This window comes from Jaculus jaculus, chromosome 5 (assembly GCF_020740685.1).
Source record: "Jaculus jaculus isolate mJacJac1 chromosome 5, mJacJac1.mat.Y.cur, whole genome shotgun sequence".
Classification (NCBI taxonomy): domain Eukaryota; kingdom Metazoa; phylum Chordata; class Mammalia; order Rodentia; family Dipodidae; genus Jaculus; species Jaculus jaculus.
The window spans coordinates 33,336,265-33,350,565 of NC_059106.1; the positions used below are offsets into that span (position 1 = coordinate 33,336,265).

General features: G+C 40.7%; 1 protein-coding gene across 18 annotated transcripts in view; it reads left to right on the forward strand.

Annotated features, from left to right (window-relative positions):
* Window positions 1-14,301, forward strand: part of Pard3 (par-3 family cell polarity regulator) — a 619,141-nt gene that overhangs the window by 272,879 nt on the left and 331,961 nt on the right. For all 18 annotated transcript variants that reach the window (XM_004659771.3, XM_045148688.1, XM_045148686.1 and 15 more), the window contains exon 5: window positions 9,969-10,100. In XM_004659771.3, coding sequence (XP_004659828.2) covers window positions 9,969-10,100 — 132 coding nt within the window. The remainder of the gene's footprint in view (window positions 1-9,968; window positions 10,101-14,301) is intronic.

The window sequence follows — 14,301 nt, forward strand, 5'->3', positions numbered from 1 at the left end:
GCGAGATGTGTGGGTCTAGTTTCACTTTCCTGCATATGGCTATCCAGTTCTTCCAGCACCATTTGTTGAAGATGCTTTCTTTTTTTCCAATCTACATTGTTAGGGCCTTTGTCGAAGATCAAGTGCCTGTAGTTACTTGACTTAAAATCCGGATCCTCTATTCTGTTCCATTGTTCTATAATTCAATTTTTATGCTAGTACCATGTCGTTATTGTTACTATGGCTTTGTAATATAGCTTTAGATCAGTTATGGTGATGCCTCCAGAGGTGTTTTTGCTGAGGATATGTTTGGATATCTGAGGCCTGCTACCATTCCATATGAACTTTGAGATCATGTTTTTCTGTTTCTGTGAAGAAAAATGCTGGGATTTTTATTGGCATTGCATTAAATCTGTATATTGCTTTTGGTAAAATTTCTCAGATCACATTTTTAAAAGTTATTTAGAAATTGTAATTTGGGGACACAAATAATTCCTTGTGTATCCATATCCTACTCAGAAAATATGCCTTGTCTGTCTTGCTCATCCTCCCTCCCTCCCTCCCTCCCTCCCTCCCTCCCTCCCTCCCTCCCTCCCTCCCTCCCTCCCTCCCTCCCTCTCTCCCTCTGTGTGTGTGTGTGTGGGGGGGTACAGTTCACAAGGTCTCTCACTGCACCTAGGGGTCACCAGGTCAACTAGACCAGCTAGCCAGAAAGCCCTGGGTTCTCCTGTCTGTGCCTCCCTTCCACTGAGACTACAGACACATCACACTGGTTTTTATAGGGAGCTGGAAATCTGAACTCAGGTGTGCATGGCAGGCATTTTACCAACTGAGTTACTTCTTAACCTAGGCATAAACATTTTCTACATTTTCAAAAGTATATCCATGGAGATGGCTTACCTGGCAGCTAAATGGAGAAGACCAATGCTGAAGTGGAAAGCTAAAGTGATAATACTAAGAACTTAAAAAAATAACAACACCCCATTGCTTCTTGATGTATCCAGTCCCTGTAAGTCTGAAGAATGTTAAGAGGCTGTGTTTTGTTTTATTTTCCTATTCTTAGTTGAAAGAGCATTGGTCAAAAACAGTAGCCCTGCTTTCTCTGGTCCTGACATTGGCTGATTGCCGAATGCTATTCATGTAAAGAAAACTAAGCGATCATGTTGATTTCTTTGAAGGCCTATGCAAGGAAGAAAATGAAAGCTTTTGTTATTGCTGGCTCCCCATTACTTCTGTTGTGTAGTAGCACAGAACCCAAAGGGAGAAAGCATTTTTGTAGTTTGAAGAAAAGATCAAGCTTCCCTCCTTCTGTCTCTGCTTTTCACTCCTTTTGACATTTTTTCCATAGGAGAAAAGTAATACCAATTATACCTGAAAAGAGATTGTTGCAATTAAGTGCAATATTTAAAAAATATTTATTTATTTATAAGCAGAGAGAGAGAGAGAGAGGGAGAGAGAGAGAGAACACAAAAGAAAGGAAGGAAATGGGTGTACTAGGTCCTTTAGCCACTGCAAATGAACTTCAGATACACGTGCCACTTTGTGCATGGGGAATCAAACCTGGGTCTTTAGGCTATGCAGGCAAGCACCTCAACTGTTGAACCATTTTCCAGCCCCAAGACACAGGTTTTTAGCAGACATTCTACTTGTGATTATTCTTAACACAGTGTATGTGCCAGTGAAATTACCATCTCTACTGTAAATGTCACTTGTGACACAAGGTCATATTTCTTTGCCCCACTTATATACAAAACTTCAGGAGGTTGATTGCTGTGGGAAGAGTTCACATGTAGAAGTGAGTGGATATGAAAGATACCTGTCTTTGCTCATGTATAAATTAACTATGTGTGGATGCAGAGTAGGAGGTGGGAACTGGCAGGAATTGGGCGCCAAGTGGCAGAACAGCTGCAGTCACATCTTGCATAGCCTGTATTGTCACTTGCCTGGACTTCTGTTGCTTCCATCAGCCTGAGGAGCTTGAGCTCTGTGTCCTGGAACCTCTTCCTCCCAACTTCAGAGTTCTTTCTTGACGTAGGGTGGAGGACTTGCATGCTCAAGGCCTAAGGTTCACCACAGCACCAAAATGTTTTCATAACATTCTGGGCTGCAGAATTCTGCACTCTTTATGAGTTTGGTTACTATTGCAAGTACACCTTTGCCTTTTGGAGCCATTTGTGTTCATAGCCTCTAACAGACCCGTCTTTCCAGGTTATTTTTTGTGTGACAGGGACATGGTTACCTAACTGGTGGGTAAGTATAGGTTGTGAGATAAAGCTGAGAAGTTATCCTTGTGGTTCTGTTTGTCCGTTAACCTGAAGGAGGGACTGTGTATCTGGAAGCATTACAGTTCTAGGAGGGCTGTTACTTTGTTTGCATTCTGGAGTTTCTCAGTGAAGTAAATGCAGTGGTGTTGTTAAGAATCTTTTGAGCTTATGTCAGAAAGACTGAATACATTTCTGTCAAGTGCAGAGAATGACAAAGAGTTTTCAGAACAAGGGATGACACCTTTGAATTTTAAAGAAAAAAAAATTGACATATATGACCCAAGGTATTTAATCCTAATGCTTCTATTCAACTTAGATAATTAATGTACTTGAACAAACTCTTCAAATTTTTGTTGCTAATTATTTTTCAGAACCGAAAAAGAAAATTAGAGTACTTATAATAAGATATTTATTACTCAAAATTTTAACTCAGGAGGTGCTGTGATAAATTATTGCATTAAAAATTTTTAGATTGTGACCATTTTTTTGTTTAAAAGTGCTTGATGTTAACAATATTGGTGCTATTTCTTTTTAAAAATATTTATTTACTTATTTATGAGAAAGAGAGAAAGAGGCAGATAGAGGGAATGGGCATACCAGGGCCTCTAGCCACTGCAAACGAACTCCAGATGCATGCACCACCTTGTGTATTTGGCTTTATATGGGTGCTAGGGAATCAAACCTGGGTCTTTAGGCTTTGCAGGCCTTAACTGCTGAGCCAGCTCTTCAGCCGTACCCAAGCCATTTTGAGCATGGACATGAGAACACAAGTGGACAGTTACACACTGTAAAATTTTGTTTCAGGACAAAATGGCGAATGTATAAAATTATCCTCATGCTATGTGAATCTATAAGGCACATATGAAATGTGCATACAAATATTCACAAATCTGAAACATCTGTCACATGCATTTAAATTGGGAATAATTCACTTTTAGCATGTATGGCATGAAGCCCTTTGTTTCCTTATTTTTAAAATGTCTTACAAAGCATGTGTTTCACACTGATGTGACTGCTCGACTTGCTGCCTTTGTTTATAAGGTGGTTATTGAACCTGCTTTTATGGTGGGCAAACCTCTTCCTTTTCATTTGTTTTTTTCCCCCAGGCTGACTTGAAGGTCGTGGACAACAATTTCATTTATAGACCATTTGATGGTTATCTACTTGTAAGCTTTGGCTGTGGTTCTGCCTCTAAAGTCATAGTCTCTACTACAGCCTTCAAGAAGGATAAAAGATGAACTCTGCTCACAAGATAGCAAGGAGTCTCCTGCATTCAAACAGGAATGTGCCATTTAGGATTGTAGCAAAGTTTATGTGATTCCTTAAAAAAGAAGGTCTTAAGCCATCATTATTAAGCTTTACTTAAATCTCATAATCTTTGGTTGTTTCCAGAAAATGGCTTGCTATGTTTTTCTGTGTATCATTTCCTGAAGAAATGATAAAGTAGAAATTTGAATTCTCTTTTGCCACAAGTACATTATTGGAAATATTTCAAATTGAAATCTTTAGCATCACACGGGAGTATTTGGAACCATATGTAGCTCAGAGGGTGCAAAAGCGAAATTTATATACTTTTGGTGTTTCCTGTTTCAAAATGTGGGATTCCTCGTGATTTTTTAAAAAAGGTGTTTGGAATGTTTTGCACTGAAGCCACATGGAATGGTTTTTGGGCTTCCGATGCTAATAGCATTGCCCATGGTTTCTGTAATTATTGTGAAATAGTCCTGACGTTGGGATATAGGCCTGGCAACAGATCTGATCATCGGTGAAAGATCCGTATCCGAGAGATAAAGCCTCTAGGCTCATCTTAGAAGGCCAGGAATCAGCTACCATATGAGGCAAGGGTGAAGTGTTTGTGGGTTTTTTTCTTTCTGAATTGTGATTGTCTTTGGGGGAGGTGTGAGGGAGTAAACACATTGACTTCCCTGGAAGAGATTGACTCTGTAACTGGGACACTGTTCCCAGGGAGCCTCACATGAACAAGCATGTCCTAGACCAGGGGCTTTTAACACCTGATGATGTGGCAGTTCATTCGTATGATGCGGAGAGTCCCAGATTGCTTAGGAACATCTGTTCATCTTTGACAAGAGGGATGGTTTTGTCTGCTCAGCACAAAGCTGGCGACTGCTTGGGGCGGCCTCTTAGAAGAGTAACATTATAATTAAAAATTGGGGAAGAGATAAAAGTGAAGAATTCCTTGAAGTTTTGATGTTTGCTAATATACAGGATTTTGGCATTCATTTGATCATGGAATGAAATAGGTTTTAAAATGGCATTTTATAATTTATTATAGATAAAACCCTAACATTTTGCAAAAAGTTGAATGGCAAGGCACTTTGAAATTGGATTTTCCTCTCTTTAAATTGTAAACTATAGATTGAAACCAAATTTGATTTAAAATTTTACTTTTTTGTACTTATGAATCACTAATGAATATGTATAATCTTACATAAATGTAGTTAAGACTACCACAAATTTTAAAATATTACTCTCTTAGTATTTTTATTTTTTTGTTTTTCGAGGTAGGGTCTCACTCTAGCCCAGGCTGACTTGGAATTCGCTATGGAGTCTCAGAGTGGCCTTGAACTCATGACAATCCTACCTCTGCCTCTGAGTGCTGGGATTAAAGGTGTGCGCCACCACTCCCGGCCCTCTCTTAGTTTTTTGAGGTAGGGTCTCACTCTACCCCAAGCTGACTTGGAATTCACTGTGTAGTGTCAGGGTGGCCTTGAACCCATGGCAACCCTCCTACCTCTGCTTCCCAACTGCTGGGATTAAAGGCGTGTACCACCATGCCTGGCACGACATTACTCTTTTTTTATGAGCGATAGAGAATTGGTGCACCAAGACCTCTAGCCACTGAATTTGAACTCCATATGTGTGTGCCGTCTTGTGCATGTGTCACTTTATGTGTCTGGCTTATGTGGGTTCTAGGGAGTCGAACCTGAATCCTTGGGTTTGCAGGCAAGTGCCTTAACCTCTAAGACATTTCTCCAGCCCAAAATATTACTCTTAAACATACATATTCAAAATGAAAAGAGTATATTCATTTCAGTGGAAAATAGAATCTGCGCATATGATGTTGAAAAAAATTGATGATATGAATTTAAGAATTTTAAATCAGTTTACAATGTCTAACGTTTTATTAATGGCTCATAAAGGCACATATTTGAATATTTATGAATATGTAGAAATACCAATTAATATGAGTGAATAATTTTATAGAATTAAGAAAAAAATCTTAGCATCTTTATGACTTGACAGCCCAGAGTATCAGTTTATAGTTATATTCACTGTGCATACTGTGTTACTGTATTATTTCTTTTCTTCTTCTTCTTTTTTTTTTTTTTGTTGTTGTTGTTTGGATTTTCAAGGTAAGGTCTCATTCTAGCCCAGGCTGACCTGGAATTCACTATGTAATCTCAGGGTGGCCTTGAACTCATGGTGATCCTCCTACCTCTGCCTCCCAAGTGCTGGGATTAAAAGCGTGCCACCACACCTGGCTCTGGTATTGTTTCATTTTTAATTTTCATAATTTTAAACATGTATGAAATATATTTTAGTCATATTCATTCCCATTACTCTTTCTCCCTGTTTCCTACTGTTGCTGATCACCTTTCCCTGTTTACTTTCATGTCGGGGTGGGTAGGGGTGGGTAAGGGTGTCTCTGTGTGTGTGTGTGTCAGGTGCAGGGGTAAACCTTGGAGTTTAAGTAAGGTTTTTTTTGACATGAGCACAGATGGACTTCTTTACCTGGGTATAGACTGGTAACCAGTTCCTACACCACTGAAGAAAATGTCTGTGCTCCAACCACTAACTGCCAGTAGCTCCTTAGAGAGCTGAGGGGCCTGAGGAGCCCCTTCTCCAATGTTCATTGATTTACTTGCATCATAAACACAGAACCACAGCTTTTTAGGTCTACACTATCTATAATTGATCCTGGTTTTAGGTACGATTTTGTGGAAGAGCATGACTGAAATGCTAAAGCTGCGTGACGCTCTTAAGAAAGCACTAGTACTGTATACATTTTATTGTGATGAGCAATATGTTTTCAAAGTTCTTGACTTAATTGGTAATGGTTTAAGATTACTGTAATTTATACATCATTACACATGCATTAATATATAGATTCATTACTGATTTCACCATGAACTAGGAAAATGATTATATTATGTAGGATTAATGTCAGTTTCATATTTCTTACCCATTAACTCCTCAGAGTGCATTGAATGCATGCAAAATTACAGGAGTTTTCAGGTATGGTACAAAAGACAGGTCTTCTGATCTTTAGCCATAATTTCCCTTAATATAATTGTATTTCGGAACTCTGTCATATAAAATACGTCACAATTGAGTTAAGTGGGAAAAATCACCCACTGTTTTTTAGATGCAATTAGAAATAATCACATTTTCTACAGAGATTGTATAATGTAGGTGTGATTTTAAACTGAAATGGGCCCATGCCCAATAACATAATCTTTAAATATAAATCTAAAAATACTATTCAGTGAAAATACATTTAATTGACGTTTATCTTGATACCTTTTTAAACTATTAGCAAGTTTTTTTTTGTTTGTTTGCTTGTTTTTATTTTTTTCTTTCCTTCAAGATAGGGTCACCCTCTAGGACAGGCTGACCTGGCACTCACTTTGTAGTCTCAGGCTGGCCTTGAACTCTGGCAGTCCTCCTCCTATCCCTGCCTCTTCAGTTCTGGTGTTAAAGGCATGGGCCACTGTGCCCGGCTCTTCTAAGCGAGTTTTAAACAGCTTACCAGCGTATTCTTTTCGTTGCAGGATTCTGGAACCACGTGAAATAGGGAGCAAAAAATATTCAAGAAAGACTCCACATTGGTGTGGGCCACTGTGCTGAGTACCTGTGTTTAACAGTGATCAATGAGCTGCTCAGACTTTGATGTAATCACTGAAATAGCAAATTTTGTTTTGTTTTAAGGTAGGGTCTCACTCTAGCTCAGGCTGACCTGGAATTCACTCTGTATTCAGGGTAGCCTTGAACTCATGGTGATCCTCCTACCTCTGCCTCCCCAGTTCTGGGATTAAAGGCGTGACACCACCACACCTGGCTTTGAAACAGCAACTTTTATAAAATTAACTGAAGTATAAGTTAGAACCATAAATAAAGTGAAAAATCAGAATACTGTAGTTAAAAAAAAATCATGGGGTCATAGTTAGTTTTCCTTGGGAGCCAGGGACAGAGAGAGAGGGAGGAAGGGTGGGAGAGAGAGAGAGAGAGAGAAGCATTTGAACTGGCTTTGAGGAATGGTATTTCCCTAGAAGAAATGGACTTGGAAATACATGCTCTGGGAAAATCAAGAGAGAAGGTAAAGAGGTGTGTAGGATGCAGTCAGCAAGGTTGTCTGCAAGTTCACAAATCATTGCAGGCTTGATGTACTCTTAATATAGTCTAGAAACAGGTGTACTTCAATACATCCTAGAAAGATCTGCTCAGAGCCAGCATGAGCCATTGTTGCCAAGGACGAGGCCAGAGTAAGTGCTGGTCTGGTTGCTGCTGCAGTGGGTGCAGATGAGGGAGAGTTTGAGGATGTGAGAGAACCTTGGCAAAGAACTCAGGTTACCAAACTGCGGCAGGAGGGAGGAGAGGAAGACAAGAGAAGATTCAGGAAGGAGCCTGTGTTGGTGTTTCCATGTAGTTTGTGTGCTTCACACTGCCCACTTCCCTCACATTTCTACAGCATTCATTGCTGTCTGTCTCAGTTAATCGTTTCCTTAAGATTTGGTAACAGTGCTTTGTCTGGTCGCATTAATTCCTCTTCTGTTAACTGGCATTTTTCTGAGGGGATTTGCTCACATTGGCTGTCATTGTTGGCTACTCTGAAATATAGTTCCCAATCAAGAGACATGGCGAGGCTCTTGGACTCTTCAGGGTAATGAGCGAATGGCAGGCAGTGGCCTCGAACACGAGGACCTGGGCTCGAGCCCACGGCACCCCGTGCTCCTTGACATGGAGGCCCACGCCTGCCTCACCTTGCTGGCAGCCATGCTTCCCTCCGTGGACGCGCGAGGTCCTGTCTGTAACACGCTTTCCGTGAGTACACTTAGGGACTGTGGTGGAAGCTCCGTCTGCTTTGCTCTGTCCTGCAGCTGTTTTAAGGCGGGGTCTTAGAGATATGGGGAGTCGTACTTCTTCACTTGCTCCATCTGTTCCTGACACTCCGGCCTCGTGATCCTCACGAGTTCTGTTCACGCGCCGTGTCAGCCCCTAGTCCTGGAGCTCCAGCCGGCAGCAGCCTTGACATTATCAGAGATTGTCTTGTGCCTGTGGTGTTTTCCATTACCACTTCCTTCAGTTTAATAACCGGAGATACATAGGCTTTTTCCAATAAAAAGAACTTGCTGCTAACCGAGTTCTACCTCCACTACCGAGCGTTAAAAGATGATTTTATTTTTGGTAGGTTAGTTCTAATAAAATTTTGTCTGAAATTTTGCATCAGATTTTATGTTGGTAAATGTAGGTTTTATTATTGTTGTTTTGGTCTGTCACAGTACTGGCGCAGGTCCAAGACTAGAACTTTATGACTGCTTTATTTTCTGGTAGAATTCCATGGAGGAAAACTGTGTCCTGGTCCATATGCACAGCTAAAGTCTGTACTATGGAAACCCAACACTCTGCTGTGTTTCTGTAGTCTTTGGTACTCATGTCGTTTAAGGGATAAAGATAAATCTAGTAGTCTTTTGTGGTTTGGTCTAACAACTGAAAACTTAGTTAATAAATATTTATATAAAGACATTGATTATCATGACTATGACAAAGTAAATAATGATTTGTCTATTATATATCCAGTACTGGGATAGGCCAGTGTTTTCCTTCGAATTTGAGTTAATCTTGACAACTTGATGGTGAAGTAGGTAACAAAGCAGAGAATCTTTTCCTCAATGTAACGAAATTTTGGGATTCCAAAGAAGAAAATTTTCAGCAATCTTTTTATTTTTAAGAATTTTGATAAATTATTGAAGATGTCATAATAATGATACTGGAAAGGTGAATAAGAGAGAAAATGTCCTGATTGAATCTAGCAGTGACATTCTCATTACTGGGATGGACCCTCTGCCCTGAAGCAGCTTGTGGAAGGAAAGGGTTTATTTCAGCTGACAGCCTTCGGGGAAGTTTCGTCATGGCAGGGAGAGCGCGGCAGAGCCGTAGTCGGGGTGACTTGTCCTGTCACAGCAGCAGGGAGGAGGCAGCAGAAGCGAGCTCCTGGCTGACACTGGCAAGGGGCCTGGATGATAAAATCCATAGACCCACCCCACTGACATGCTTCCACCTTCAAGTGCTGAACAACTTTTCCAAACTGCCACCAACCATTCAAAACGCAGGCTATGGGTGAGATTTTACATTCAAACCACCACATGGAGGGATGGTCAGAGTGTCTCTAAATATCAGTCAGTTTTGTATACTCTCGTGGCCTGGAGGTTGAGTTGGGCAAGAGTGTGAAATACGCCAGTGTTGCCTTACTGTGTGTGTCCTGGGTGACCGTCAGTCCTGCTCTCCTCAGCAAACTCTGTTCCTCCCCTTGGCACACGCTGGCAGTTTCTGAGGATGGACTGTTCTAAGTCCTCTATTATGTCATGACTTGGAACAATATTTTAAACATAGTGATAATTTTCTGCTACTTCAGAAAGCCTAGGTACATCATTACTTGACGCTGTATATTTTTACAATAATGCCCTTCTGTTTCTTTTTGAACAGAAAGATGAAAACTACAGGAGCCTCCCACGGGACCCCAGCAGCTGGTCAAACCAGTTCCAGAGAGACAATGCACGCTCTTCTCTGAGCGCCAGCCACCCAATGGTGGACAGGTGGTTGGAGAAGCAAGAACAGGTACTGTAAGCATGTCTTCACCTTTGTGTTGTTCATGTGATATTATCTTACATGTGAAGTTTGTTCTCACCCTGGTGTCTTTGTTGTGATATCCTTCTTCTCTCACCTATCACGATGCATCTCCTACCACACTGAGACATAAATTAAGCCATTCCAACAAGGCTGTCTGTCTGAGTTGGTGCAATTGAAACATTGGCTATTGTTGTGCTGGTCCCTCACAGAGACTTCTAATGAGCGGGTAGCTGTGGATGTTTACCGGGGGCTTCTGCAGCATCACCACAGCATCTTTTAGCACAGGTCTTGGGCAGGGGGTGATGCAGCGACTGAGCAGCCATTCAAGGCTTTTCTTGTCTTCCAAAGGCCAGAAAGTCTGAAAGGCAATTAAAAGTTTCTGGCATGCCTGATTTCCTTGGATGAGAAAAATATATGATTTAGAATCTAGATTATTCTATCAGGCTTGGCACCTAGCCTTCTTTATATTGTTTTTATTTATATTTAATTTTATATTTATATTTATTTATATTGTCTTTATAGTGTCGGGGATATGCTTATAGTTTGGGATATGCTTATAGTTTATAACTCCTGTGTTTTAACTAGTGCAGTCTGCTGAATATCCTTCCGTAACTAATGCAGTCAGTAGAAATAACTGCTCCCAAGGCTGTGACCTAGTGCAGTGGCAAGTGCATGCTTGGGGTGAGTGCAGTGACAGAGTGCAGGCTTAGCATCAACCCGTGACAGAGTGCATGCTTAGCATGTGCAGAGTTCTTGGTCCCAGCCTCAGCAGAAAATGGGGAAAAAGAAGGAACAAATTCCTCCCTGTCTGGGGAAGGACTCATGGACAAGGTTGCTGTACCACCATAAGAGAATCTGTTCCTTCCTGTGTCGAATAAGGATTTATCCCAGAAGTTAATTCTTCAGGCTTGCTCTTATTGTTTAATGTTTAATGTCTCATTTGTTGGTTAGTCACATCCCCCCCTCCCTTCTTTTCTCCCCCCATTCCTCGTTTTCTCCCTCCCTTCTCCCCCTCCACCCTTTTCTTCCTTTCTTGGAATCCTAGTGTTTGACATTTTAATAGTTGTTTTTGTCCCAGCTTCAGTGAGGTATGAGTGACAAAAACTGTATATGTTTAAGGTATAGAATTTGGTGTTTTGACATCATATAATATGAGATGATTACCACAATCAAGATAATTAATACATCCATCACCCTCCAGGCTAACTTTGTGTTTGTATGTGTGTATGTGTGTGTGTGTGTGTGTGTGTGTGTGTGTGTGTGTATGTGTTGAGATGAGCATACATGTTGAAAAATTCAAGTATGTATTCTTTTAAATATACTTAAATATACTCACTGTGGTATACAACAAATCTCCAGATAGCTTATTCATAAAAGTAAAAGTCTGTACCCTTTGGCAATATACCCTTGTTCAGTCCTTGGCCTCCGTAGCTACCATTTTATGTGAAAATGAGCTTGATTTCACTGCTAGTTCCAAATTATCTAGCAATATCATTGCTAGATAATGTAGTAGTTCTATTTTTACCTTATAAAAACCCTCCATACTGTTTTCCGCAGTGATTATTGTTAATTCAGATTCCTGTCAGCAGTGTGTCAGGGTTCACTTGTCCCCACATCCTGATGCCTCCATTTTGACATTGATCATAGACAGCCTAACAGGTGTGATTCACATTTCTTTGGTTATTATTAGTGATGCTGAGCAAGTTTTATAGTTTTGATATTAAAAATCTCCATTTTTAAGTTATTTGATGACTTTTTTTAGGTTTATATGGTTGGCAAATTATGTAAGTACTCAGTGAGAAACTGACTTTTTGTTTTATTTCAATGAATTTAAGAATTTTTAATAATGGTGTTGCCTAGTGAAATAATGATTTATCAATTTGGACTAATGATATCAGTGTGAAAAAACCATAAATATTGTACATAGCTATGTCTGTATATTTTATAGTATAAATCTCCTAAAATAGTTGTCTGAGGTATTCAGCTTTCAACAGCAGAGAAGGAAGGCTTGCCTCAGTCATCCCTGATGGTGTAGCCAAGCACTGGTACTACAGAGGAGGTGTTTGCCTATAAACATGTATATAGAAGTAATTTGATAGCAGTTTAAACAATCCTGTTAAGGATTGTTGTGACTCTCTTATTAGTACTTTGAAATAAGTGCTTGTAAGATTTTGGAAGCTCGGGTTTGCCTTGAACTCTCACTGGCTTGTGTGTAGCCCTCACTGCATGCGAGATTTGGGTACTTTCCTAACTTGAAGCTGTGACTGTCCATCAGTTTCCTCTTCTACCAAAAGAGTGTTATCATACAATCTGCCTTGTGACATTTGCGCTGTCAAGTAACTCAGTGCCCACCTTGGGCTTAGAATCACGTCTGGTACTCAATGCGCTGATGTGTCAGAAGAGCATGATTGTAGTTGTGGACAGTCTCTTGAGCCCCCGAGATGTTTGTCATACAGATAGCAGGAAGATTCTCAGAGAGGGTCTGGATCCTCCTTTTGGGGGGTCCTCTTCTCACAGCCACCTTGGTCTGTGCTTTAGCCTTCATTGTCCTTCTCTCTCTCTCTCTCTCCCCGTGTGTGTGTGTGTCTGTCTGTCTGTCTGCGCCCGTGTAGGCGTGTTTGCATGTTTGTTGAGGCCAGGGGTGATAGCCTTGGGCATCATCCTCAACATTGCTATTCACCTCTTTCTTGAGACAGGGTCTCTCATTGACTCGTAGACTAGCTGGCCAGCAAGCCCCAGGTATTCCCTGTCTTCACCTCCTCAGTGCTGGGATTGCAAGTGCACACCCCCACTCCTCCGAGCATTTATGTGAGTGCTGGGGCCCAAACTCAGGTCTTCATGTTTGTGTAGCAAGTACTTTATATAGTGAGCCATCTTCCCAGACACAGCCTGTCCTTTTTTTGTTGTTTATTTTTATTTATTTATTTGAAAGTGACAGAGAGGAAAGAGGCAGAAAGAGAGAGAGAGAGAAAGAATGGGCATGCTAGGGCCTCTAGCCACTACAAACGAACTCCAGACGTGTGTGTCCTGTTGTGCATCTGGCTAATGTGGGTCCTGGGGAATCGAGCCTCAAACTGGGATCCTTAGGCCTCACAGGCAAGCATTTAACCACTAAGCCATCTCTCCAGCCCCCCTTTTTTTGTTTGTTTTTTAAAATCAGTACCACAGTCATCACATCTTGTACTGAAGAAAGGGAACATGGCCATTGTCTTCTTGGTGGCCCTGTTTGAAAGTAAGGAAGCCTTTCCCACAAGCATCCTGCTAGATGGTTGTGTTTCCTCTGTCAAGTTGCACAGCTTGTCTGCCCACTTACAAAGCACAGGAGAAGGAGCTGGTGTTGGTTTGGAAAAGTTGAACATGACCCCCAGAAGTGAGGGCTTTGTTGTTTTTCTCCCTGAAATAAGTTGTCCTATGCAAGAAGAGGTGATGATATGGGTTTGATTAGGCGTAACAGGCAGCAGTTAGCCAATGGTGCTAAATATGTTGGATTTTTTTTTTTTTTTGCATTATTTGGATTGGCAATCCAGGGTTTCTAAAAGGTGATACACTTAATTAAAAAGATAAGACTTTGACCTCATTATTACAGTTACAGATTTGCTGTATGGAAGCAGCATAGTTTCAAAAGATATTGTACTGATTAGCCAAGCCTACTCCCCACAACTACACATTCATTGGCTTCTGTAGAGGTTATTTGAAATATTTGATAGGCAAAATTTGAGAAAAGTGTTATCCTTGGAGCCTGTTCAGGCAGCTTGAAATAATTGATTCCTGAATTACAAACCATCTTCCTTGGCTGAAGTTTAACAATTGATGATCCAGTCAGTAAATCTGGCATGAATGAGATTCTCTACCTGGCAGAAGGAAGCTGTTCGTGACTTTTCACTCAACAGCAGGACAGTTAGTTATACTGAACTCTATTTAATGGGATAAGAGTCACAAAACAAGACAAAAAAACTCAGATTAAAGTTTTTCTTCTAGAAGCCAGCCCTGTTGTCCCAGCAGAAGAATGCATTCTCTTTTGTTCACTTGGAGGTCCTGTTCTCATTTAACTGGGGTTTGCTCAGTACCATGTTCCCCATGGCTCATCTGACTTTAGTGGAATGATTGGTGTCTCTTCTTTTTGCTATTAAAAATATAATGAGGAGGGTTGCAAACTGTAGATAAAAGGATGTGGGGTTAAAGACAGTCA